Raw genomic sequence first — 26,683 nt, 5'->3', positions numbered from 1 at the left:
ATTTAAGAAAAATTTCCAAAATACATACAAAAATATCATCCAAATTATAGAATTTATGGTTTTCCTTAAATTGTCATCTAGCAATGTAGAGGATGATTAAAACAATGTACATATGTGCACATATACATATATGCACATATATATATTCGTTAAACAAATAAAAGTAAATGAGGGTTTTGAGTGAAATATGTAAAAAAAAAAAACAAAAAAATTAATAATAATCCTCTCTTCCTTCTGATATCAATTATGAATCATTGTGTTGGCTTAAAGTATTTTAACTTAAGAATCCCTAAATAAAATATAAGTAGAAATCTCCAATCTTTATTAAACTATCATTTCAAAATTATAAATTATTTGATCTGAATTTAGATAATAAAATATAGTATATCAACTAGAGAACAGAGACTTGCATAACTTTTAGAGATTGTTAAAAGTTTCACACCTTAACATGCAAAAATATTAACACTTAGGCAAACCACATTAAACATAACAGTTTATTTCAGATCACACATTGAACAAAATAGCATCATACTATACAACCAAAGTTAATAAAACTTAAGTTTACCAAGTAGGTGAAAATATATTCATTCTTTCATATCTTAAATCTAATTACTAAAGTTTTAAAAATCACAAATACAAACAAACCTTAGATCTTCTTCATCTCCCATTTCAATTCCAGCTTCCCTAAGCATAGCCAATGCTTCACAATATTCTAGTCTTAAAGTTGGCTCCAAAAATTTGAATGGCTCACATGGGAACTGTTTATTCACCGTCTGAATTTCAGTTTGAAACCTATTGGTACAAGAGTTAATAAAAATGTGAAATAAATGTTTTTAACACAAGAGATCACTGTGGCAACACATAAACTAAAGAAAAATTGTAACCAATAATGTTGAAGGAACATACAGCTTTTCTCTTCCATACACCTGATACACATTTTTTTTTTTAAAACAAAGAAACATTTTTTAACATTTTAGAGGAATTACTGCATGTGCAGTGATGAGAAAAGGGCAACCTGAGCAGGTTCCAGGGTGGAAACATGCCTTTTCCTGCTCACCCCACTCATCGCCAGATATCCTAGGGAGGTTGAGGGAGCCTGTACTCAAGAGGCCAGTTGACCGGGACCCAAGAGCCTACTGCACTACTCTTCCATGTTTCCACTGGTAACTATTTTGAATTCAGAGATAACAAAAGGAAATGCTTTTAGAGCAAAGCTCTTTCCTGTAAGTTCAGCCTCAGTGTAGAAATTGCCTCAGGGACTTTCAAGCTCATTAGTAGTAGAAACACCATCTAAGGAAAAAATATCTAGTAGGTATTGAGTCCCTGTTTATGTCACATAAAATCATTCTTTGAATTAGTGTATGCATCAGAAAAAAAAACTGTTACCAAGAAATTAAGTTAAATAATTAAATGCAAAATACTTTAAAAAATATTTAACATCATTTCTCAATCCTGTATTATTTGTCACTGCAGTGGCATCACAGGATAAAAAACTTCCTTTATAATTCATATCAACTAGCACTGTTAGAAACATAAAATACTCATTTTATGAGGCACTAAAAAAATCTGATTTTTAATACTTTAAAAACATTTGTCATCATTGAGGAAGACCAAATTAATGAATATTGTCTTGTCTTCCCCTATTCCCACTATACCATAAGTCTGTTTAGGAGAGTGCCTATTTCTTTCCCATTTTAATAATCCCTATAGTATGTTCATTGTCTATCTTCTAAATATAACAAATGTTCATTGCAGTGAACTGCTGCCGTAGAGGATGGCAAGATTAAAAATGTAGTTTCACTAAAGTATTTATGGATGAAATGGTAGCTGAGATTTGCTTCAGAATAACAGAGCATGGAGGGAAATGCGTAAAATGAAACTGGCCATGTATTGACAATGGTTGAAATTGTGTGATAAGTATGTGGGGGTTCATTAGGCTAGTCTACCCTTTTAATGTATGATATTTAAATTTTTTCATAATCAACAGAATTGAAAAAAGTATGTTTATATTCAGAAGAAATCATTGATTTATTCAAATCCTGACATAAGATGGGTTAAAATGACCCCAAGAATTAACTTTTAAAGTGTTTTGCTTTGAACATTAACCCCCATTCATGATAATCAATGGTAATAAAAAATATGAATATCAATATTTTAAAATACGTTTGTTTATTCTTCTGTTAGAGATAAGTACTAATGATAAACATGAGAGGGATAAGATAACCACCAAATAACCCAATTTACAACTGACACAGAAACTTAAAATTCCTAAATGATGTATAGAAGACAGGAAGAAGGTTTTTATTTCCAAGTTGCCATCTTAAGACTACCCATTAAGCCCAGTGATAATGGTGTCTGAATCTCTAATTTGTAAGCAGAGATTTGATTAATCCCCAAGTGCTCAAATCATGCTTGCTCTGTTACAAAAACCAAAGCGGAAATTCCACTTCCAATATTAAGTAGAGAAGATATCAATACCTAAAATAAATGAGTTTCATAAACTTTTTTCAATTATAAATGTAAATGAAATAAAAATGTAAAAAAACTGAGGAAGGGAGTTCCTTGGTGGTCCAGTGGCTTAAGACTATGGGCTTCCCATGCAGGGGGCCCCAGTTGAAACCCTGGTCAGGGAACTAGATCCCCCTAGCACCACAACTAAAGATCTCACATGCCAAAAGGAAGAGCTCATGTGCCACAACTAAGACCTGGGACAGCCAAATAAATAAATTTTAAAAATACATAGTAAATAAATAATGAGAAAAGCTGTATTCCTTAACTGTAGTTTCAAAAGATATTTTGTTTTACAGGGAGACGTTAGTTGTTCTATAGACTATCTGAATGGAAGTTGCTTAAAATAAACTGTATAGAAATGTTTCAGAGAAAAAAAGAGTAAAAAAAAAAAAAAAAAAGTAGGGAGGAGTGGCCAAGATCATAGAATAGGAAGACCTTGAATTTACCTCCTCCCATGGGCACACCAAAATTACAACTATTTACAGAGCAACTATCAATGAGAATGACCTGAAGGCAAGCATAAAATATATTCTACAACCAAAGATATAAAGAAGTAACCACAACAAGACAGGTAGGAGCAGCAGAGATGTGGCAGAGTCAATATTCACATCCCCAGGCAGGCAACCCACAAAGGAGAGGATAATCACAACTGCAGAGATCCCCTCCAAGGAATGAGAGGTCTGAGTCCCATACTGGGCTCCCTAGGCTAGGGATCCTGCACCAGGAAGACAAGCACTCTCTAGAAGGTCTGACTTTAAAGGCCAGTGGGGCAGGCGCTTGGGAGAATTGAAGGCCTGTAGGAAACAGTCAATCCACTTAAAGGGAACATGTAAAATCTTGAGACCTGGGGCAGAAGCAGTAATTTGAAAGGAGCCTGGGTCAGATTCACTTGTTGATCTTGTACAGCCTCCTAAAGAGGCAGGAGGCAACTGAGATTTACCCCTGGGGACAGACATTAGCAGCATCCATTTTGGGGAGCTCATTCTATCATGAAGACACTGCTGCTGGCAAGCACTATCTTGGAATTCTCCCTCTAGCCTACTGGAGCAAGTTTCAGGTCTAGCCTACCAGCCAGTTAGCATAGTCCTGGGAAGCCCCAGGCCAAGCAGTCAGCCACACGGGGATATAATGCCACCCTCCATCAGGCCAGTAGCAGCTGTAGACCCCCTGCTCAAAACACCTCAGCTACCCCAGGATTTGGCCATGTCCAACAGAGGGCCCAGGATTGGGTCCCACCAAACAGTGGCCAGCATCAGTTCTGGAAGACCTATCCTGTCCACCAGTAACCAGAAGCTTCAGCACTAGGCAGCACTTGGCCACCAACTGGGCTGGGAGCCATCCAAGCCCACCAGCATGCCCACAGAAGTCAGCCCTGTCAGGAGGGCCTACATAGCTCGTGTATAGCAGGCATCCCTAGAACATATTGCTCTGCTGAACAGAGGCAAGTGTGTCGCTGGGCCCTACAGGATGTCTCCTACATAAGGCCATTTCTCCAAGATCAGGAAACATAATTAACCTACCTAATACACATATAAAAAGAAAAATTAAAAATAAGGACAGTTTACAAAACAAAAACAGACTCAGAGACTTGGAGAACGAGCTTATGGTTGCCAGGGGGAAGGTTGGGGGAAGGGATAATTAGGAAGTTCGGGATGGACATATACACACTGCTATATTTAAAATGGATAACCAATAAGGACCTACTGTATAGCACATGCAACTTTGCTCAATGTTACGTGGCAGCCTAGATGGGAGGGGAGTTTGAAGGAGAATGGATACGTGTATACGTATGGCTGAGTCCTTTCGCTGTTCACCTGAAACTATCATAACATTGTTAATTGGCTATACCCCAATACAAAATAAAAAGTTAAAAAAAAAAGTGAAGTCAGAAAAACCAATATTGTATATTAATACATATATGTAGAATCTAGAAAAATGGTTCAGATATTCATTTTGCCCAACTGAAATGGAGACAAAGATGTTGAGCACAAAGGTGTGGACACCAAGGTGGGAGGAGGGGTGTAGGAGGAATTGGGAGATAGGGATTGGCATATATACACTATTGATACTATGTATAAAATAGGTAACTAATGAGAACATACTGTAGAGGTTCAGGGAACCCTACTCAGTGCTCGATGGTGACCTAAATGGGAAGGTAATCCAAAAAAGAGGCAATATATGTATACATATAGCAGATTCACTTTACTGTACAGGAGAAACTAACACAACATTGTAAATCAACTATATACTCCAATAAAAATTGAAACAAACAACAAAAAATGAGGACAGTTTAAGTGACCTCTGGGACAACATCAAGCACACTGACATTCACATTATACAAATCAAAGAAGGAAAAGAAAGAGGCAGAGAATGCATTTAAAGACATAATAGCCAAAAACTTCCCTAACCTTGGAAAGGAAAAAGATATCCAGGCCCAGGAAGTACAAAGAGTCCCAAATAAGATCAACCCAAAGAAGTCCAGTGTGTGTGCTTAGTCAGTCATGTCTGACTCTTTGCAACTCCATGGACTGTAGCCTGCCAGGCTCCCCTGTCCATGGCGATTCTCCAGGCAAGAATACTGGAGTGGGTTGCCATGCCCTCCTCCAGGGGATCTTCCCAATCCAGGTCTCCTGCATTAGAGGCAGATTCTTTACTGTCTGAGCTACCAGGGAAGCCCAAGAATACTGGAGTGGGTAGCCTATTCCTTCTCCAGGGGATTTTTCTGACTCAGGAATCAAACTGGGGTCTCCTGCATTGCAGGCGGATTCTTTACCAGCTGAGCTACTGGGGAAGCCCTGTAGCTTCCTTATCACACTGTAATTAGGCAAAAATTAAAGACAGAGAATATTAAAAGCAGCAAGGGAAAAGTAACTGGTTACATACAAGGGAACTCCCATAAGTAGATTAGATGATACTCCCCTAAGGAGATTAGATGATACAGAGGAACAGATTAGTATACTGGAAGACCAAGTGGTGGAAATCACTCAAGCTGAACCTACATATATAGGTTGCTATATATAAACCTCATGGTAACCATAGGCCAAAAATCTATAATAGATACACACACAAAAGAGAAAGGAATTTATATTGACACTAAAGGTAATCATCAAGTCATAAGAAGAAAAAAGGAGAAACAAAAAATAAATTTAAAAACCTGAAGGCAATTTACAAAATAGCAATAAGAACATACTACATGTAAATGGACTAAATGCTCCAAATGACACAGAGTGCCTGAATGGATAAAACAAACAAGGTCCATACATATGTTGTCTGCAAGAGACTCATCTCAGATCTAAAGACACACTCCAACCAAAAGTAAGAGGATGGAAACAAACGTTCCATGCAAATGGAAATGAGAAGGACATTACATAACGATAAAGGGATCAATTCAACAAGAAGATCTAACAACTATAAATATACCCAACATAGGAGCACCTAAATAATAAAGCAAATATTAACAAACATAAGGGAAAAATAACACAATAACACAAAATAGAAGACTTTTAACTCCCCACTTACATCCATAGTCAGATAACCCAGACAGAAAATCAATAAGGAAACATTGGCCTCAAAAACACATTAGATGAAATGAACTTAACAGACACACACACACACACACACACACACACACACACAGACCATTCCATCCAAAAGCAGCAGGATGCACATTATTTTCAAGTACACAAGGAACATTCTCCAAGATAGATCACACAGTGGGCCACAAGCCAAGCCTCAGTAAACTTAAAATTAAAATCCTATCCTGGATCTTTTCTGACCACACGCAAAGAGACTAGAAATCAACTACAAGGTAAAAAACAAACAAACAAAAAAAAACCCAACAATCACCACTAACACACAGAGGCTAAACAATATGGTTCTAAACAACCAATGGGTTACAGAAAATATTAAAGAAGAAATAAAAAAATATCGAGAGACAAATGAAAACAAACACATCAATCCAAAGTCTGCAGGATGCAGCAAAAACAGTTCTAAGAGGGAAGTTTACAGTGATAAAAGCCTACCTCAGGAAGTAAGGAAAGTCTTAAACAACCTAACCTGACTTAAAGGAATGAGAAAGAAACAAGCAAAGCCCAGTGTTACTAAATGGAAAAAAGTAATAATGATCAGAGTAAAAAGAAATAAAATAGACTAGAAAAAAAGAGAATCCAAATCTGTAGCATCAGAAATGAAAAAGAAGTTACAACTGACACCACAGAAATATAAAGGGTCGTAAGAGATTATTATGAATACATATATGCCAATAAACTGAACAACCCAGAAGAAATGGACAAACTCCTAGAAATGTGAAATCTCCTAAGACGGAAATCAGGAAGAAATAGAAGATGTGAATAGAACAATTAACAGTAATGATGTTGAATCAGTAATAAAAAAACATACTCCCAACAAACAAAAGTCCAAGACCAGATGGCTTCAGAGGTGAATTCTACCAACATTTAAAGAATTAACTTCTCATCCTATTCAAAAAAGTTCCAGAGGAAGAAATGCTTCTGAACTCATTCTAGAAAACCAGCATCACACTGATACCAAAACCAGACAAAAAGGAAATGATATGCAAAAATCCTTAAAAATTAGCAAACTGAAATCAATAATATATTTAAAGGATCATACACCATGATCAACTGGGGTCTATCCCAGGAATGCAAAGATGATTCAATACCCACAAATTAATCAGTGTGATCCACCACATTAACAAACTCAGGAATAAAAATCATATTATCATCTCAACAAAGAACTTTTTGACAAAATTCAATGTCCATTTATGATAAAAACTCTCAAGAAAGGTATGGAGGGAACATACCTTGTGTACTGTTGGTAGTAATTAACCACCATGGAAAACAGTACAGACATCCTCAAAAAATTAGATACAATTTAGCAGTTCCACTTCTGGATATTTTTTGAAGAAATTAAAAAAAAAAACTAATTTGAAAAAATATATATATTTATCCCTAAGTTCATTTCAGCATTATGATTTCAACAGTCAAGATATGGAAGCAACCTAAATGTTCACTGATAGATGAATAAAGAGGATGTAGTGTGTATACACACACACACACAGATACACACACACACATATATTCAAACACGCTGGAAAAGGAGATGGCAACCCATTCCTGTATTCTTGCCTGGAAAATCCTATGGACAGAGGAGCCTGGAGGGCTATAGTCCATGGAGTCTCAAAGAGTTGGACACAATTGAGCAACTAAACAACAACACAGACACACACTGGAATATTACTTAGCCATAAAAGAATGAAATCTTGTCATCTGTGACAATACAGATGAATATAGAGGGTATTAAGTTATGACCAACCTAGGTAACATATTCAAAAGCAGAGACATTACTTTGCCAACCAAGGTCCGTTTAGTTAAGGATATGGTTTTTCCAGTAGTCATGTATGGATGTGAGAGTTGGACTGTGAAGAAAGCTGAGTGCTGAAGAATTGATGCTTTTGAACTGTGGTGTTGGAGAAGACTCTTGAGAGTCCCTTGGACTGAAGGGAGATCCAACCAGTCCATCCTAAAGGAGATCGGTCCTGGGTGTTCTTTGGAAGGAATGATGCTAAAGCTGAAACTCCAGTACTTTGGCCACCTCATGCGAAGAGTTGACTCATTGGAAAAGACTCTGATGCTGGGAGGGATTGGGGGCAGGAGGAGAAGGGGACGACACAGGATGAGATGGCTGGATGGCATCACCGACTTGATGGACGTGAGTTTGAGTGAACTCCAGGAGTTGGTGATGGACAGGGAGGCCTGGTGTTGCTGCAATTCATGGGCTTGCAAAGAGTCGGACATGACTGAGCGACTGAACTGAACTGAACTGAGAGGGTGTTATATGAAGTGAAATAAGTCTGACAGAGAAAGACAAATACCATATGGTTTTACTTTTAAGTGGAATCTAACAAAACAAAACAAATTAACAAACATAACAAAACAGAAACAGACACAGTTGCAGAGAACAAACTAGTAGTTACCAGAGTAGAGGGGGCTTGGGTGATGAGTGAAATAGGTAAGGGGGATTAAGAAAAAGACATTCCCAGTTACAAAGAAAAAAAAAAAAACAAAAGTCATAGGGATGAAAGGTACAGCACGAGAAATACAGTCAATTATATTGCAGAAATATGGAATCACTATGTTGTGCACTGGAATTGACATAGTGGATAGGTCAATTATACCTCTATTAAAAAAGGCATCAAAACATTAATGATGGTTATTCTTTGGGGGTGGGATTATGGTGGATTGTTAATTTTTATTTTATGCTTTTATTTCTAGCTGTCTGCAATAAACATGTATTGCTTGTAAAATCAGAAAGAAAGCAATAAATGTCATGAGGAAAAAAAAAACAGTGGTCTTCAAATAGAAATTTTAAATACAATCCTTCATCAGTTATCAAAGCACTAGATAAACCTGTCATATGCAACTTAATACTTGGAGTACGTTCAAAAGTATAGAGAAAAGAAAAGAGAAAAAAAGACACTCTTGATCCTAGTTAACATGCTTTCCGTCTTCTTTTCTTATTCTATTTTAAACATTATCATAAGAAAACAATTTCTAATGCCCTTTTAAGGCAGAAACTATTTGCCAGTTTAAAGGTTGTACAGAAAGTGAACATTTTACATAATTCAATTTTCGGAACACCCAGAACATGCCTAATAATTTCTATAAGTGCATCAATTCACCAGGCCCAAATAAGCTGAAAGTCCCTTCAGTATACTAGTTTCTAATTTCTACTAAGCACTCACTGTAAATATAAACTGACTGAAAAATTAAACAGTCCCGACATAGGCTTAACTTACACAGAGTCAGTAAAGATTAGAAACTGAAAGACTAAAGGGACTCTTTAACTTTGAGGTAAGTAATAATATTATCTTCACTTGTAACAGCAGAGGAAACTGAGGCACAGAGTTCTATAACTTCCAAAATGCCCACACAAGATATATAGCAAACTTGGGATTCGATCTCAGGCTACCTGGACCTAGCTGAGTTGAAGCTCTGAAATACTGTTCCCTCCCTGTGCTCTCTTGCTCAGTCATGTCCAACTCTTTGCAAACCCCAAGGACTTGTAGTCTGCCAGGTTCCTCTATCCATGGGATTCTCCAAGCAAGAATACTGGGGTGGGTTGGCATTTCCTCTTCCAGGGGATCTTCCCCACCCAGGAATTGAACCTGTGTCTCCAGAGTCTTCTGCACTGGCAGGCAGATTCTTTACCACTGAGCCTCCTGGGAAGTCCTACTATCTCATACTACCTCTCAAATAATAAACTGCTATAAAGGCAACATAGGCTCTATTTCTGAGAAATTCAGGATGTAAAATATTGAGGAAAAAACAAATATAGTTAGGCTGTTTACAATCTGGTAGATTAGCTAGCTAGGTTAACTGGCTGCAGCCCTAATTGACTTGGATTCAGAAGTATTCTTTTGAGTGTGGATTTTCCCACTAATTAACTGATAAACTAACTGGCAAATCTTCATATATATATTTTTTTTTTCAATAAAAACTTAGTTTATATGTTTTAAGAACTGCTTCATTTTGAAGAACTTAAACTGCTTTAAAAATTATATTCATCTAAGGTTATAAAATATATATATATTTACCTTTTCTGAAGTCCTTTGAATATTTGCACTAAAGTGTCGGCAATTTCTTCCACAACTTCATGGTAATGGTAATTAAAAGCCATTTCAATATCCAAGCCAACAAATTCAGTCAGATGTCTGTGTGTATTAGAGTCTTCAGCTCTGAATACTGTAACATTAATAAAAGAAAATGGTAAATGGTGTTTACATAGTATGTAAATACATACTTGGCATACATTACACAGCATAGTAAATGGTGTTTTAAATTTTGGATAAATTGAGATTTAAATACAAAAATTCTATTTACTAGTACTCCAATGGCACTATTTCATTATCATTATAGGGTTGGAAAAAAATCTTTGATAAGTCATCTGTCTCAGCATTCTCATGGACGGCAAGTTCATTACAAATTCCTATAGTAGTAAAAGCTGTTAACAAATGTAAATTAATAAATGAGACTCATGAGAATCCCGAGGGAATGCAAGATTCTGAAGTGCCTTCTCAATAATTAAAATAGATTCAATATAGTGAGTTCTCAATTTTATTAAAACTTGACTCAAGCTAAATGGAATCTGTGCAGATGAAGTAACATGACACACTCCAGCCATTACCTCAGTCCAGTTGCTATTATCCTCACTGCACTCTCCTCCTCTCCAGTCTTCCTGACTCTACTCTGCTCCATTTTTCGTATCACTGCAAGATTGATATATTCTATAACTCATCCTTGCTCAGTAACTTACAATGGTTCCCAAATGACTACTGTAGTAAGACAAAATGTTTAAAACCTTCATGCTTTCATAATTTAGTCCTATCCTGTATTTCCCATTTCTTAACACTAACTAGTCTTATTTTTATTTCCTCCCATGCTCTTTACTCATCTTGGCTCCTCTGACTAGAACGCCAATCCCCATTGTCTGTATCTCCTACTCTGTCCTTTAGAGCCCACTTCAGTATGAACTCTCTCATTGTGACTCTAGCAAATTCCATCTTTTCCCCTTTTTACACTCTCTATACTATATAATTAACACCAATCTGCTGATTGCACAGCACAATCTGATTATTTGCTGTGAAAATCAGTTGATTACTCCCTGTGACTGCTGTATGTATACATGTCTTATTCTGTCTTGAAAGCAGGGAGAATGATTTTCCTTTCACAAAGCATGGTCTGTCTGCAAATCAGCAGCATCAGCAGTACCTGGGAACATGTGAGAACTGCAGAATCTTAAGCCTCACCCCCAACCTACTGGTCAGAATCTGCATTTTAACAAGGTCCCCAGGTGACTCATGTGCACATTAACATTTGAGAAGTGCTGGTTGATTCTTCTTTTATGTACATGGAACCCAGAGCAAGGCTGTATACATGCAGTAGGTGTTCAACATATAATTGTTTAATAGATTCAGAAAACTAAAAAACTTAATGATCTTGCCAGTTTTTCTATTAGGATGTATTTAATTTTTATTAACCCATCAAAAAACTTACATATTTAAATATTTGGTGAGTTTTAAAGAATGAAGTAAAGCTAGTTTTTGCTTATTAATTAGTCTCGTAAAAGAATCTGTCACATGATTATGTGTGCATACTGGACTTGTAGCAACTATATCTTAAAAACTATGTTAATATAACCTACTAAATATCATACATTTGTTCTAATTTCTAATGGGCTTTAGCATATAAACAATACTAAGAACAGTACAAATAGTAACAGTTAAATAGAACAGCTTTGGAATAAAATTGGTAGCACATTTGTAAACTTCCAAGAGTAGTAAAGGGGCTATCAAGGACAACAAAATTTATTATTTGGAAGGTCTACCTAAGTACACTGTCATTTTTTACCTCAAAGTCTAGTGTTTATGTAGTCAGCATATAAAAAGATGTAAGCTTTCAAAATGTCTGCATGTAAAATGTGTTTCTAAAACCATTCAGTTCAGTTCAGTCAGTCATGTCTGACTCTTTGCAACCCCATGAATCGCAGCATGCCAGGCCTCCCTGTCCATCACCAACTCCCGGATTTCAGACTCATGTCCATCGAGTCAGTGATGCCATCCAGCCATCTCATCCTCTGTCGTCCCCTTCTCCTCCTGCCCCCAATCCCTCCCAGCATCAGAGTCTTTTCCAATGAGTCAACTCTTCGCATAAGGTGGCCAAAGTACTGGAGTTTCAGCTTTAGCATCATTCCTTCCAAAGAACACCCAGGGCTGATCTAAAACCATTACTATGATACAATTAATGAATTTTGAGAAAACCGTAACTGCCAAAAACCTTACCTGGCCCAATACAGAAAACCTTCTCAAAATCAGCACAAATACACATTTGCTTGTACAGCTGTGGAGACTGAGCCAGGTATGCATTATTTTTAAAATATGACACAGTAAATACATTGGCTCCTCCTTCACTGGCAGCTGAAATGTAAACATTTAAGTTATTACAAGTAATTGTAAACTTATCAATGCAAACTTCTAGTAAAAACAGTTTATACTTTTGGTTCAAGTATTTCACTAAAAGAGACAACTAGAAAATCAAGAATTGCAGAGAAACTATAGTCTTAATATGTCATATATCTGATTCTAAACAGTTTACATTTAGGACAGACTTACTTCTTTGGCTACACCTCCATTTTACTTCTTTGGTTATGCATGCTCTCTTTCTACATCAATTTTAAATCTATTAAAGCTACTCTCAAGTTATAAAAAAATTTTTTTAAATGGGAAAAAAGATATTTTCTTAATAATTTCCTAATTATCAATAATGCAATGTTCAAATTTTAAACATAATTAAAATCCATTCATAACATTTTATTGTTATTTAAGTAAATAAAAAAGTTAAATGATTAAAAATGATTAAGATAAGTTTCTCATTAAGAATAAAAATTAATGAGGTTTTCCCATCTGTAGTATGTATATCTAGTAACTTGACATTGCAGTTTATAAAAAGCAAAATTGTAATACCAATTAGAAAGAAATCTACATCAGGAAAGTAGTTTCTGATGTACCTTATACTAACAAAAAAATCTTGCTTTATGTGTTACTGACTTATTTTATAATCATTATCATGTAATGACTCCTGAAATAGGGAATTTAGTATTACTAGTGTTAGTGATATCTGATTGCTACTATATAGTATAGTCTTCAAAACAGTCGCATAGCAATAAACCTTAAGGAACACTTGGGATTCTTAAAAAACAAAACAAATGAAAAAAAATCCCCCATAAAAAATCTAATATGAAGCAACTTCGGGGAAACCAATTTATTTTAAAAAATTAAGAGAAATAAAGCATACCTGAGATAATTTTAGGAGTTTGGATCTCCACAAAACCCTTGTTAGTTAAAGTTTCTCGGAAAAGATGGCAGATGCCAGACTGGAGATGGAAGATTGCCTGACTAGTTGATGTCTATAAGACAATAATAAAATCTAATTAAATCAATTTGACACATTAACTGAGACAGAGTACTTTCTAATCAGGCCACATGCCTGGAAAGTTCATAGAGAAAATAATTCATTATATGAGAGAAAAGTTAGTTGCATGACAATCAGTATAGGAATATATTTTAGAATTTTTCATATTCTAGAAGGAGAATTACAATTTTGCTCTTTTATTTCCAATCAAAGAAAAATACTTTTCAAGCCAAATGCTAGAGGCACAACCAATAACCTCTGTGAACAAATAGCCAATACAGTAGGATGTCTAACTATTGTGGCCAAAATTATGAAAAACCTGAGGTTTCTAGGCAGTATTAAGAGAACTTTTGATTACTGCTAACCTTTTCCATATACTGTAAATGAAAATGGAAAAGATGAAAAGCAGGCAAAAAGTAAATAATCAGGGAAAAAATGAGTGTACAATAAGGGCAGACAAGTTAGAAAGAACTCTTAAGGTGACAAAGCATTTAAGCTTTAGGTAGATTATTTAAGTAAGAGGAGGAAGATGTGGTCAACATATTAAGAAAGAGAGATGACATTGGTTTTACTACGATGATGAAACCACTGAACTCTTTCACTTGCAACCAAACCAGAAAGGGAAACAGAAGACCTATGTATGGGATTACTATAAACACCACCAGAGCCAACTACTTCTTTATTATGAACTCTGTGCTCAGATCAAATTCAAAGGATTGAGGTATTAACTGCTAATCTCTACCTGATCATTCTAAAATGTGCACAGAACTTCTTTCACAATTATGTAGTGAAAACTAATTATGTTTTTTCTTGCTGACTATCTTGTCTGAAACAGGTACTACCTGGAAGTAAGCCCATTTATTAGCTTCACACTCCTTTGTCATTTTAAAATGAAGCAAGTCAGTATGCTGTGAACTATTACTTGACTGTCCTTGTTGCCTGCAATTCTTTTTAGAGGAAGGGTCAGGCAGGTAAATTACTTCTTGTATTATCATATTACATACAGGCAAATGCCAATCAGTTCTATAAACCTGAGTCAGGTATGTTATTCTTGCCCACCTTGATTTCAGCACAATCATGTCACTAAATAAACAAATGAGGCATACCCTAAGATCAATGACTCTGTTGTCTAATCTTGTATCCTGGTTAACAGTAGCTCTTCCTTCCTAAAAAAAGGATAAAAAAAAACAGATTTTATTAACTTTTTTTAAGGACACAAACAACATTTGTAGAGTCATGTTAATTTTTAAATGAGAATAGGTATATTCATGTGTGTTCACATTATACCCGCTAATCAAAGATCCTAGAAACAAGTGGGGCCAGAGTGAAGTTATTAAGAGAAAGAGAGCTTGAAAGAACAGAAATGAGAAGGAATTAAGCTAAATGCTTTTTATCCGCCCCCCACACCCAGACCTTTGACTCATTACTGGGATATCAGAATAATTAACAACTGTCACAATCACTGATCCCTGGAGTTTACCTGCTAGTTGAAAATGGAAGGAACAAATAAAAGCTGAGAAAGAACAGTGGTTCTCAAAGGATGTTTTGGGGACCAGTGAGACATTTTCAGAGAGTTTGTGAAGTCAAACACTCATTTTTTCCTGACTATATTTAGAAGTTTTCCAAAGGCTTAATGATGTGTGCAGACACAACAGAATGAATGCTGAGGCAGATATGAAAGGCTAATCGTTGTGTATTGAGCCAGATATTACCAAGAATATAGACACGTAACACAATGTTACTCTTGACATTAAAAAAAACATTTCATATGTTATTGCTGTTTTTATTATTTATATAGGAATACACAGACACATAATCTAATTATATTATTATTTTTAATAAGGTCATAAATATTAAAAATTTTATCTTAACTTCTAATACTGTAAATGGTGGTAGACATACCTATAAAAATAAAAGCTTGTGGGGTCAATTATTTTTAAAAATGTAAAGGAATCCTGAGAGCAAAAAGTTTGAGAACTTTTAATGTAAGAGTAGTTTTTAATGAAAATGAAGCTCAAATCAATTCATAGGTACCCTTTTTACAAAAGTAGGACATCAAGTTTTCAATGCTTTATAAACTAAATATACAGAGGAAGCACATTATTTCAAAAGTATAGTTTTCACCTCTTCTCCTTCCACTTCAGGCCGAACAGCATCGTCCAGCTGCAGGGGCAGGCGGGGTTCAGCTGAACTGATCACATAAATCTGAAAGTGAGAGATTACCAAAAATATCAAGAAGCACACAAAACCTGTTATCTTTTGCTTAAAAGAATCTACAGTTGACTTAACATGAGAAACATTGTTTGCATACATAACTGAAACTACTTGCTAAAATCAAACAAGATGGCACATGTTTCTACACCTATAAGATGGGGTTAATAGTTATTTCTTGTCTACATCCCTGTGTTGCTGGAATAGTCAAATGAGATAACATATGTATGAAGACTTTGTAAACTCTAAGGTGCCCACCAGTATCATGAACAAGTAATAACTGTAGTTAAGGGGTCTGGCTTAAGGCCTCTTTTTGTCACAGGAAACTTGTCACAGGCAAATCACCTTACCTAGAGCTTCAGTATTCTTCTGTAAAATGAGGTTGGTGTTAAGAATCAAATGGAATAAAGAATAAGAAAACACTTTGATCGTATGAAGGTGCCATTAACAAATAAGTTATCATAACTGTTAACAGTATCTGGCCGTTTCCACTACCAGGACCAAAGTCAGCTCAACTTTGCTGCACTGCTCCTTCCTTTCCTCGTTCATTTTCTAAATATCCCTTCACTGCCTTCTTTCATCAAGTGAATCAAGTATATCTCGCTTCCTGCTGCTCTCCTGGTTGGGAGCTGCTGGAGAAGGTGTTTCTTTATGGTGTTAAGATCCTTCAATATTTATTCAAAGTATATGCACATTTTAGTGCTAAAAAGCAGTTAGATCATAAAGAAGGAGACTGGGTTTTTCAGCCACTTAAATGCATGTTACCCTATTAGTTTTCCCCAACTATTCCTGGAAAATCTGCTAAAGCACAAGAGGAGAACAGACTTACTTAATTACAGAAAGGAAATTATATTCTTCCAGTTGGTAAATCACATTTAGCATTCAACTCAGATACTTCAAGAAAAAGTATCAGAAGGATACTCCAGTCCTACTCATAGTAAAATAGAACTCATTTGTTGCTATCCCCTATACCCAAGTTTCTGTGCTTCTCTTTGATTAGTTAATAGAAACTTGATCTCCAATGCAAAGCTGGAGATCTGGACAGCTACCTCTTTCATTTTTCTAACTAGTAGAAAAATCTCCTTCATTAGGTTGTGACCACTTTCATCCTCAGAACTTCACATAGTGCTTGGTACTACTCAGTAACTGCGGGCCAGATAAATAAATGATAAGAGAGTCATTGCTTATTATAAAATTCTATTTAGTATACAGTGTTTTATGCTTTGTGAGATACTTTATTTTTCTTAAGGCAAAATCTGTCTGCAAGCACTTCAGGCTTTATATTTAATGTTTATTAAGGTTGAACTGGATCCTAGGTAATTAAAATATTTTAGAAATACATTTACTTGCTCTAGTCACTAATATCTTATTTATGTAAGTATTGAAAAAGATGTTACTTGGAAAATAGGGTGTTTTTTTTTTCCCCCCCTTGGTCAGCATACCTTTAGATCAGTTTGCCTTTATTAGCTTATAGACTTCCTGGTGCAGTTAGTTTGAAATAAGACGTACAAAAAGAGAACAAAGTAATTTGGCAAGTTAGGTCAGTAAAAATTATAGGATTTTCAAAGTCTTAAAGAGTTTCATGACAATAAATTTCAATTAAATACAACCTCTACTCCCAAAATAGTGTGTATGGATGAATCTGTCTTTCTGTATCCATCTGTTTTTGTCCATCTACCTGACATGTATACACACACACACACACACACACACACACACAGGTTAGAGTGGGAAAGGACTACTCCGTAAGAGAAATTCAGTGAAGAATATTGTGGATACAAACTAGGTCTGGATCTGAGACTGTAGGTTGTAGGTTCAAGATTGCAGGGTTATTTCAAAAATACTAAATGTATGTGAATTCACTTGTAACACTTTTAGTTTGTATGTCTAAGAAAATAAATGTGGGATAAATCTTATGTGAAAAAGTTATTGCTGGTATCTAAGCTTGATACAGTATTATCTCTTTTGACTTCTCTATACTGTAAAACACCAGAAATACAATGATTATAAGGCAATACAATGATTAATAAGAGTTAGTATAATGAATCAACCTTCATTCAAAGAAGCTGACAGCCAAATAGGTTCATGATAGTGAATAAAGCTTTTCAGATGTGTTTTATACTTTCCCGTACGTGGCTATGGTAGATGCACCATGTCAACATGCCTGGGCTAGCTTGCAGGATGAGGAGAGTCACAGGGGGAGATGTCCCAGGAACATCAGTGAGCCCAGGTGATATATCACATGGTACAGATCACGCATCACAGATGCTGACCCTAACTCCCTTACTGCACAGAATCATGAACAAATAATAAATGTTTGTTGTTTTAAGTCGCTAAGTATTGAGGTGGTTTGTTATATGACAAAAACTAGTTGAGTCAATAATCCATTTATAAATCTCAATATTTTATATCAACTCTAATTACAGAGTTGATGTGAACAGTTGTAAGAACCATACAAATCTATTTCTGGACACAATTTCATATTTTGAAACAAATTACCTTTTGAACATGTAACTCTACATCTTGTTGTGTACAGCTTCCAATTTTCTGATTCACTTTTCTCACAACGCCTTCCACATCAACGATGCTCTCTTTGTTGATGCTGTCAAAAGAAAAACATTCCCAACTTTAATCATCTTGTCAGAGGTGTCAGAACTTGTTTGGTGTTTCACCAGTAAAGCTGAATATATTAAATTCCTCTTTAACATAGTAAGCCACTTGATATAAAGCCAGTCGCTTTAACCTACTTATAATAAGCTACCATGTAGCACACCTTATGAAATTTCTTGAAGAGATGATTTTCCAGACCCCATAATTTAGTTACCATTTATAAAATACTCTAGACATAAAAGATAACAGGACCAGCACTGAACTGTGAGAAAGTCCTTCAGTTATTTATTAAAGAATATCTCCCCACCCACAGTTAACATTTACTAAGATCAGCATTTCCCATAAAGAGAAACATTGGCTTCAATAAACACAGTTACTGGTATGTAATAGAAGTACATTAATGTAGAAATACATTAAATAATAGAAGGTCAACTGAAAAGATTTCAGGGCACTGAGAGGACATTAGAGTGCTCCAATGAAATCTTCGTTGCCTAAAGCTTCTGAGCGCACACTGTCACTGGATTTGTGGCAGATACCCTACTGGACTGTGTACTTTCGTTTAAGAACGCCTACCTGAAGCTAGCTAAATATAAACTGTGAGTAAAAAACTGGATCTCCTGGGCAATGTAATTCTATAGCAAACTTGAATTTTGAATACCAGACACTCAAAATTGGAGATAACTGATTATTTTTTGGTCTCTTGTATATAACCAAGGGAAAAAAAGTGGAATCTAAAATGGTGGTTCCCATACAAAATGTATCAGCTCTCCTCCTGTGTATGTTCTTGTACTGACAGAACATGTCACTGTACATTTGTGGAAAAGGATAAAGTTTAACTTTTAGATCTTGGCGAGTGATATCAGTATGACGGCAGTTCAACTGGCCAAATGCAAATTCCCATGTAAAACTATTAGTTAAAACTCTCAGGTGGTAGCTGAAGCTACAGAAATGAGTTGAAAAGAGAAGGAAAGAAGAAAAATGCCAAAGTGACAACTGACAGATAGTAGATTTCCTGGGGCAGCCAGCATAGTAGAAAGGGCAAAAATGGATTAGGAAAATCTGTCCTGGACTCCCTGTTTATCTGCTATCATAAGCTACAGTTAACTTCTGCATTATGGTCTAATGGCTCAAGTATCCCTATGCAAAATTCTGCAAGATGGATGACCAGAATCTAAACAAAGCAAAACAACAATAAAAAGATTTAACCTTCATAAGAAAAAGTCTATTCATTTGGATAAGGAACTGGGTCCTTATTAGTTATGGAGCTACCTGACAAGATTCCAGAAATCTAACAACTTATATTACAAACCATTTCAACAAACATTTGGGTTGGAAAAGGATCATATAATAGATTAAGTGTCGTGAAGTAAGACAGAAACATTTCCAATTCACTTTGCTGCACTACCTAGAATTCTATAATGTCTGTTATCAACTACCTTAAATATATATATGTATCTTTTACACTCTCATAAATCTCTTGCACTAGACCTATCACCTAATATCTATAGCTAAACATCTTGTGTACTGAAGAAACTAAAAAAACTTATTATGGTAAAAGAAGTAGTTGGTGAACTAAGATAAGACTCCTCTGAGATAAGAAGGGATAGAGAGGCTTCAGTTTATTAATAAAAGGGCTTATGATACTGGCAATCTAAGATCACTGAAATCTTCCTACAATGTGACTGCCACCTACCATTGCTTTATTTGTTCACATGGGTTAACTTGATACCTGAGTATATAATTCAGAGCTTGTAAGAATCCTGTTGCTTATCTTACATGTTTCTACGGGGTAGGCTCTCTCTTCCTTATTCATCAGTGAATTGCATCATGGAGTAATCTGACCTGCCCCAACTGGCACTCCAACCTGAGACAGTGTGCTATGTCCCTGGCTCATTTGGTTCTCTTATCTCACCTCCTTCAACTCCCTAGGAGGAGGCATTCCATTATCAGGACGTTTTCTTCAAGCCAAGTTAAACACATCTACTCTTAAGGATTGAGCACTAAGTGAGTGTCCTTCCAAAAAGAAGCTGGAATGTGGTCAAATACACTCTGCCCAAGGCTAGCTAAAGGTCTGATCAAAGAAAACAGTTTTCTCTTCTTTCTCTGAAAAATAACCAGATGATTCCTTTTATCCAGGACCTGAAATTAGGACTACCTTTAGTTCATTGATTCAATAGTGTTAGGTGCTAAAATACTGATCATCTAGACTAGAAAACTACCACCATTTAAACATCGTTTCTAGTACTAAACAATGGACAAAAGAACTTTGAAAACCAAACCTATTTCTAAACTAGGGCCAAAGCTAAACTTCCGGTATCACAAATTGGTCTACTGAATAAAGTAGAAAGAAGGTAGGATTAACTACCTATAGAAGATTCTCATAATAAACTTTTTTTGACCTTCCAATCCCAATATTTGCCTTTATTTCTAGTAGTTATGTGCTAGAAGAGCAGACTTAGATCATGATAAAATAATTCCGTTCTAATATCTCTGTGGCCTTATCTATATCTATCTGTCCCTATTTACTCATGCACATGTATAAATTCAGAAGAATAATCATTAAAACAAAACGAAAAGAGTCAAATTTGTGAAAAAGGGCAGACTAGAACTTGCTAGTTAAAACTAGTAAACGCTTATATGAGGGCTTAGAATGGGAAAGACTAGATATCGCCTCAAGAAAATTAGAGATTCCAAGGGAATATTTCATGCAAAGATGGGCTCAATAAAGGACAGAAATGGTATGGACTTAACACAAGCAGAAGATATTAAGAAGAGGTGGCAAGAATATACAGAAGAATGGTACAAAAAAGATCTTCATGACCCAGATGATCACGACGGTGGGATCACTCACCTAGAGCCAGACATCCTGGATTGTAAAGTCAAGTGGGCCTTAGGAAGCATCACTACGAACAAAGCTAGTGGAGGTGATAGAATTCCAGTTGAACTATTTCAAATCCTGAAAGATGATGCTGTGAAAGTGCTGCATTCAATATGCCAGCAAATTTGGAAAACTCAGCAGTGGCCACAGGACTGGAAAAGGTCAGTTTTCATTCCAATCCCAAAGAAAGGCAATGCCAAAGAATGCTCAAACTACCGCACAATTGCACTCATCTCACACGCTAGTAAAGTAATGCTCAAAATTCTCCAAGCCAGGCTTCAGCAATACATGAACTGTGAACTTCCAGATGTTCAAGCTGGATTTAGAAAAGGCAAAGGAACCAGAGATCAAATTGCCAACATCCGCTGGATCACTGACAAAGCAAGAGAGTTCCAGAAAAACATCTATTTCTGCTTTATTGACTATGCCAAAGCCTTTGACTGTGTGGATCACAATAAACTGGAAAATTCTAAAAGAGATGGGAATACCAGAGCACCTGACCTGCCTCTTGAGAAACCTGTATGCAGGTCAGGAAGCAACAGTTAGAACTGGACTTGGAACAACAGACTGGTTCCAAATAGGAAAAGGAGTATGTCAAGGCTGTATATTATCACCCTGTTTATTTAACTTAAATGCAGAGTACATTGTGAGAAATGCTGGGCTCGATGAAGAACAAGCTGGAATCAAGAATGCTGGGAGAAATACCAATAACCTCAGATAAGCAGATGACACTACCCTTACGGCAGAAAGCAAAAGAACTAAAGAGCCTCTTGATGAAAGTCAAAGAAGAGAGTGAAAAAGTTGGCTTAAAGCTCAACATTCAGAAAACTAAGATCATGGCATCTGGTCCTATTACTTCATGGCAAATAGATGGAGAAACAGTGGAAATAGTGGCAGACTTTATTTTTTTGGGCTCTAAAATCACTGCAGATGGTGACTGTAGCCATGAAATAAGAAGACGCTTACTCCTTGGTAGAAAAGTTATGACCAACCTAGACAGCATATTAAAAAACAGAGACATCTTTGCCAACAAAGGTCCATCTAGTCAAGGCTAGTTTTTCCAGTAGGCATGTATCGATGTGAGAGTTGGATGATAAAGAAAGCTGAGCGCTGAAGAATTGATGCTTTTGAGCTGGTGTTGGAGAAGACTCTTGAGAGTCCCTTGGACTGCAAGGAGATCCAACCAGTCTATCCTAAAGGAAATTAGTCCTGGGTGTTCCTTGGAAGGACTGATGTTGAAGCTGAAAACTCCCAGTACTTTGGCCACCTGATGCAAAGAGCTGACTCATTTGAAAAGACCCTGATGCTGGGAAATATTGAAGGCAGGAGGAGAAGGGGACGACAGAGGAGGAGATGGTTGGATGGTATCACCGACTCTATGGACATGGGTTTGGGTGGACTCCGGAGTTGGTGATGGACGGGGAGGCCTGGCATGCTGCAGTCCATGGGGTCACAAAGAGTTGGACACGACTGAGTGAGTGAACTGAACTGGACTGAACTGACGTGTATTTGTATGTATAGAGTCAATACAAGAGGGACTGGAATACTTGAATAAGTTAATTGCAATATTCCACTTTGTAGAAAAAGTCTATTTAACATGATTTCATCTGACACTGTGTGTTAAGATGGCTTAATACTATCTTGTATATAAAGTACAGCTTGACTGCTGCCATAAAGATATCCTATTAAAGTTTGATTTACATTTTGAAACTAATATGTCACTGTGTTTTGTACTCTGAAAGAGCGTTATGTCTAACAAGCAACTAACTAAAAGCCTTTGGTTTTTATAAAGGATATGGTAGGCGTGGAAGCAGAGGAACTCCTGGGAACTACATTATTACAGGAGAAATAGATGAAGTAAATTAAATATATCTTTTCAAGAGCTAAGTCAGCTATTTTTTATTATTACCAACACCTCCCAAAATACACTATCACAGCATTTTTTTTATACTTCACTTTCCAACTACCCTTCTGCCCCAGAATATAGGGAATCACTCTACAAATAAAATTAATAGAGCCTTGATATTAGAAATACCTTAATAGGCAGAACAGACTTTATGTCATGCATTAGGAACTGTCAACCATTCAATTTAATTAATTTACTTCTAATTCCTTTTAACCAGGACCTTACTTCTAATTTAAACTCTCTTTAGAAAAAAAAATTGTAAAAATCGCCATTCTTCATATAAAGTGTTTTATAAAAATATTTTAGATGGACTATGGGTGGCTGAGATGGTAAAGAATCCGCCTGCAATGCAGGAGACCTGGGTTCCATCCCTGGGTTGGGTAGTTTCCCTGGAGAAGGGAATGGCAATTCACTTCAGTATTCTTACCTAAAGAATTCCATGGAGAGAGCCTGGTCGGTATAGTCCATGGGGTCGCAAAGAGTCAGACACGACTGAGTGACTAAAACAAGTACATCAAGTTTTGTGGGTTTTTTCAAGTTTTTTTGTTTTTTGTTTTTTTAAACAAATGATATAATGTATGGGTAACCCAAACAATTACCGAACATGGCTTGTGGGAAAAAACAAACAGTACTCAGTTATCTGAAGGAATAAAATCCCATCTTTCCAACATGACTGTCACATAGTTTGTTATTTAGGGCCTCCCCATCAGCCATAGAAATACCCTCATTATCCATAGTTCTATCAATTGTGATTATAAGTTGTCATGTCTACATTATATGATACTGGGGCTTCACTCTGTTGCTAAGGAATCTGCCTGCAATGCAGGAGACCTGGGTTTGATTCCTGGGTTGGGATGATTCCCTGGAGAAGGGAATGGTGGCTACCCACTCCAGCATTCTTGCCTGGGAAATCCCATGGACAGAGGAGCCTGGTGGGTTGCAAGAGTCGGACTTGACTCAGGGACTAAAACCACATTACATAAGAAGCAACAAACTAAAAAAAGTCTGTTGGAATGATTAGAAGTAGGCACAACTGTTGTGTTAAGTAACAACTGACTACCGAAGAAAATATATTAAAAAACAAACAAAGACATGAAAGCACCAAACAACATATTATAACCTTGCACAGTAACTGAAGTTCAGAATAACGGCCCTGTGTCATTAAGAAAAAGTTAAACATGAAGAATGTATATAATAGGCTTCAACGATTCTATTAAGGTTGTCAAAATAGTTTTAGTATTTGAAGGAAGAAGTAAGCTTCATAGTCTAAAATAATGCACTACTGAGTAATGCCTGATTCTTTAATGTTGTGTATCATCACATGCACTTTGCAAACCTATAGTGGGTATTATGCACTGTAAAGTGACTTTTTAAAAAGCAGATACACAAAATTTGACTATGAAGCATTAGGATTGTGTACAGCAGAATTTATCCATTCAAGTGCGTAGTGGCCTCTTCAAATTGACTGCTCAGGGGAAGGAGGGAGGCGTTATAAACACATTTCAAAATCAGCACAGCCTAAAACAATCTTAAAACAACTTATCTGGATTTATTTCTTGGTTCTGTCACACCAATCAGTTTTTTTGGGGGCAAGTCTCACTTATCCCTCTTGTTTCAGAAATGCTAAAGATCATAATAGAACTCTGGGGGGTAGAGAAGAGACTTTAAAAAAAAACAAAACAACTGAATGGCATTAGAGGTGCAAGGACGTAACATGTTTCAAAAAGGAGAGAATATTTAAATACATGAACTATAGGGTTAACAGCTAGACATTAACCTCATTATAAGCTTAATACAGATAGCTACAATAGTTAATATAACTACTATAGGGTTGAGTAGCTCTCTCCAAACACTTGATAATTTGACTTACTCTATCAGTAAAAAAGTGGTAATTATGTCCCCTAATATGTAGATATTCTATTTATTTTAGAAACTATATACATGTAATACTAAATGTAAGTTATTACCTTTAGGCAAATACAAATTTAGGGTGAGATGCATAATTAACAACAGTGATCCATAATTAGTAATAGCAAATCCATACTTCACATAGTTTTCTGATAATTTCTATCTAGCTAGCGGAGTATGAAAATCTTGTCAGATATGATTGGATTATCATTAAAAACAAAACAAAACAAAAAACACACTTCATCATGCAGCTGTTACAAAGATTTCCCACTATCAGAAGTGTCAGCATTAACACTTGTGCTGAAGAACTGATGCTTTTGAACTGTGGTATTGGAGAAGATTCTTAAGAGTCCCTTGGACTTCAAGGAGATCAAACCAGTCAATCCTAAAGGAAATCAGCCCTGAATATTCATTGGAAGGACTGATGCTGAAGCTGAAACTCCAGTACTTTGGCCAATTGATGTGAAGAAATGACTCATTGGAAAAGATCCTGATGCTGGGAAAGATTGAAGGCAGGAGGAGTAGGGACGACAGAGGATGAGATGAATGGCATCAATGAACGTGAGTTTCAGTAAGCTCCTGGAGTTGGTGGCAGACAGGGAAGCCTGGCATGCTGCAGTCCATGGGGTCACAAAGAGTCGGACACGACTGAGCAACTGCTGAACAGTGTCTCTTCGAAGAAATCATTTTAAGCCACTTGTCTACTGCGTGATGGTCAGTTTATTATCTTAATAAATATAAATAAATATAATCCCCCAAACCATTTGACCAGACATCGTAAACTGTAATATGCTGAAAGTGAACCAGAGTTGGGGTACCACTGTTTGCTCCTCTGTGTTCCTGGAATCCTGCAGTCTTACTTTAGAGCCCTCACATGCTATGTGTGTGACCTTATGAGGTGTGACCAAGTGACAGGTCGAGTGTTTATCTATAAATTAACTATTAGAAAAACTTAAATTTTTCCTATCACTCTTAGATAAAAAAAGAAACGAAGGAAGATTATTTTCTTTCCTTTAGAGAGTAATTTTGAGCAAATCACACTTTGGAGGTCACTGGGATAGGACACAAGAATCACAACTGAGAAAAGGCTGTTGCAGCAGGTAGATGATTTGCAGGTGAAAATGTATTTAATAGCATGTAACTGAGTCAGAGAGATCCTGATCTTGCATACAAATAGTAGAGAAATAGATCTGGTAAAGAAGTACTTCACCCATTTTTTGTTGCTGGGTCTCAGTGTGAGGTGCTGGTTCTGGCAAATCCTTTTGGAGAACAAAAAAAGAATCACCCCCAATTCACCATGCCTCTCACCAGCAAGGGATGGGGAAATGGCAGGGTTTGCTCTTACAGTTTTAAGTTATTTTTTAAACATTACTTCAAAAACTTATTTTTTATTATAAAAGAATATACTTACTGTTAAAATTGCAATGTTCAATAATGTATAAATTTAAAATTTTAGGTTCCCTATCATATACTGAACTCCCTCTTCCTCTAATCACTGCTTTCTATACTTCTCTACATTTTTTCTCATTTACAAAAAATATGTAATGCATCTACAGTAGTTTTGTTCATTTTCTCCGTATTTTTTAAGTTTGAAGAAGCAGTTTTATTTCTACAGCTTAAATGAAATTGATCTTAATATATATAAATACCTAACATAGTATTATCTCCATGTCA

The 26,683-nt window shown here is 36.2% G+C and overlaps 1 protein-coding gene across 1 annotated transcript in view; it reads right to left on the bottom strand.

Moving 5' to 3' along the window:
* The window catches only part of DARS1 (aspartyl-tRNA synthetase 1), a 65,092-nt gene that overhangs the window by 5,768 nt on the left and 32,641 nt on the right, over positions 1–26,683 (bottom strand). Inside the window, exons 5-11 of the mRNA XM_055572706.1 lie at positions 18,207–18,309; positions 15,621–15,701; positions 14,603–14,662; positions 13,380–13,491; positions 12,368–12,502; positions 10,124–10,271; positions 646–792 (exon numbers count right to left, since the gene is read on the bottom strand). Coding sequence (XP_055428681.1) covers positions 646–792; positions 10,124–10,271; positions 12,368–12,502; positions 13,380–13,491; positions 14,603–14,662; positions 15,621–15,701; positions 18,207–18,309 — 786 coding nt within the window. The remainder of the gene's footprint in view (positions 1–645; positions 793–10,123; positions 10,272–12,367; positions 12,503–13,379; positions 13,492–14,602; positions 14,663–15,620; positions 15,702–18,206; positions 18,310–26,683) is intronic.

This window comes from Bubalus kerabau, chromosome 3 (assembly GCF_029407905.1).
Source record: "Bubalus kerabau isolate K-KA32 ecotype Philippines breed swamp buffalo chromosome 3, PCC_UOA_SB_1v2, whole genome shotgun sequence".
NCBI lineage: Eukaryota > Metazoa > Chordata > Mammalia > Artiodactyla > Bovidae > Bubalus > Bubalus kerabau.
Note: the sequence above shows the minus strand (reverse complement) of the source record. Positions and strands in the feature narration are given on the sequence as shown.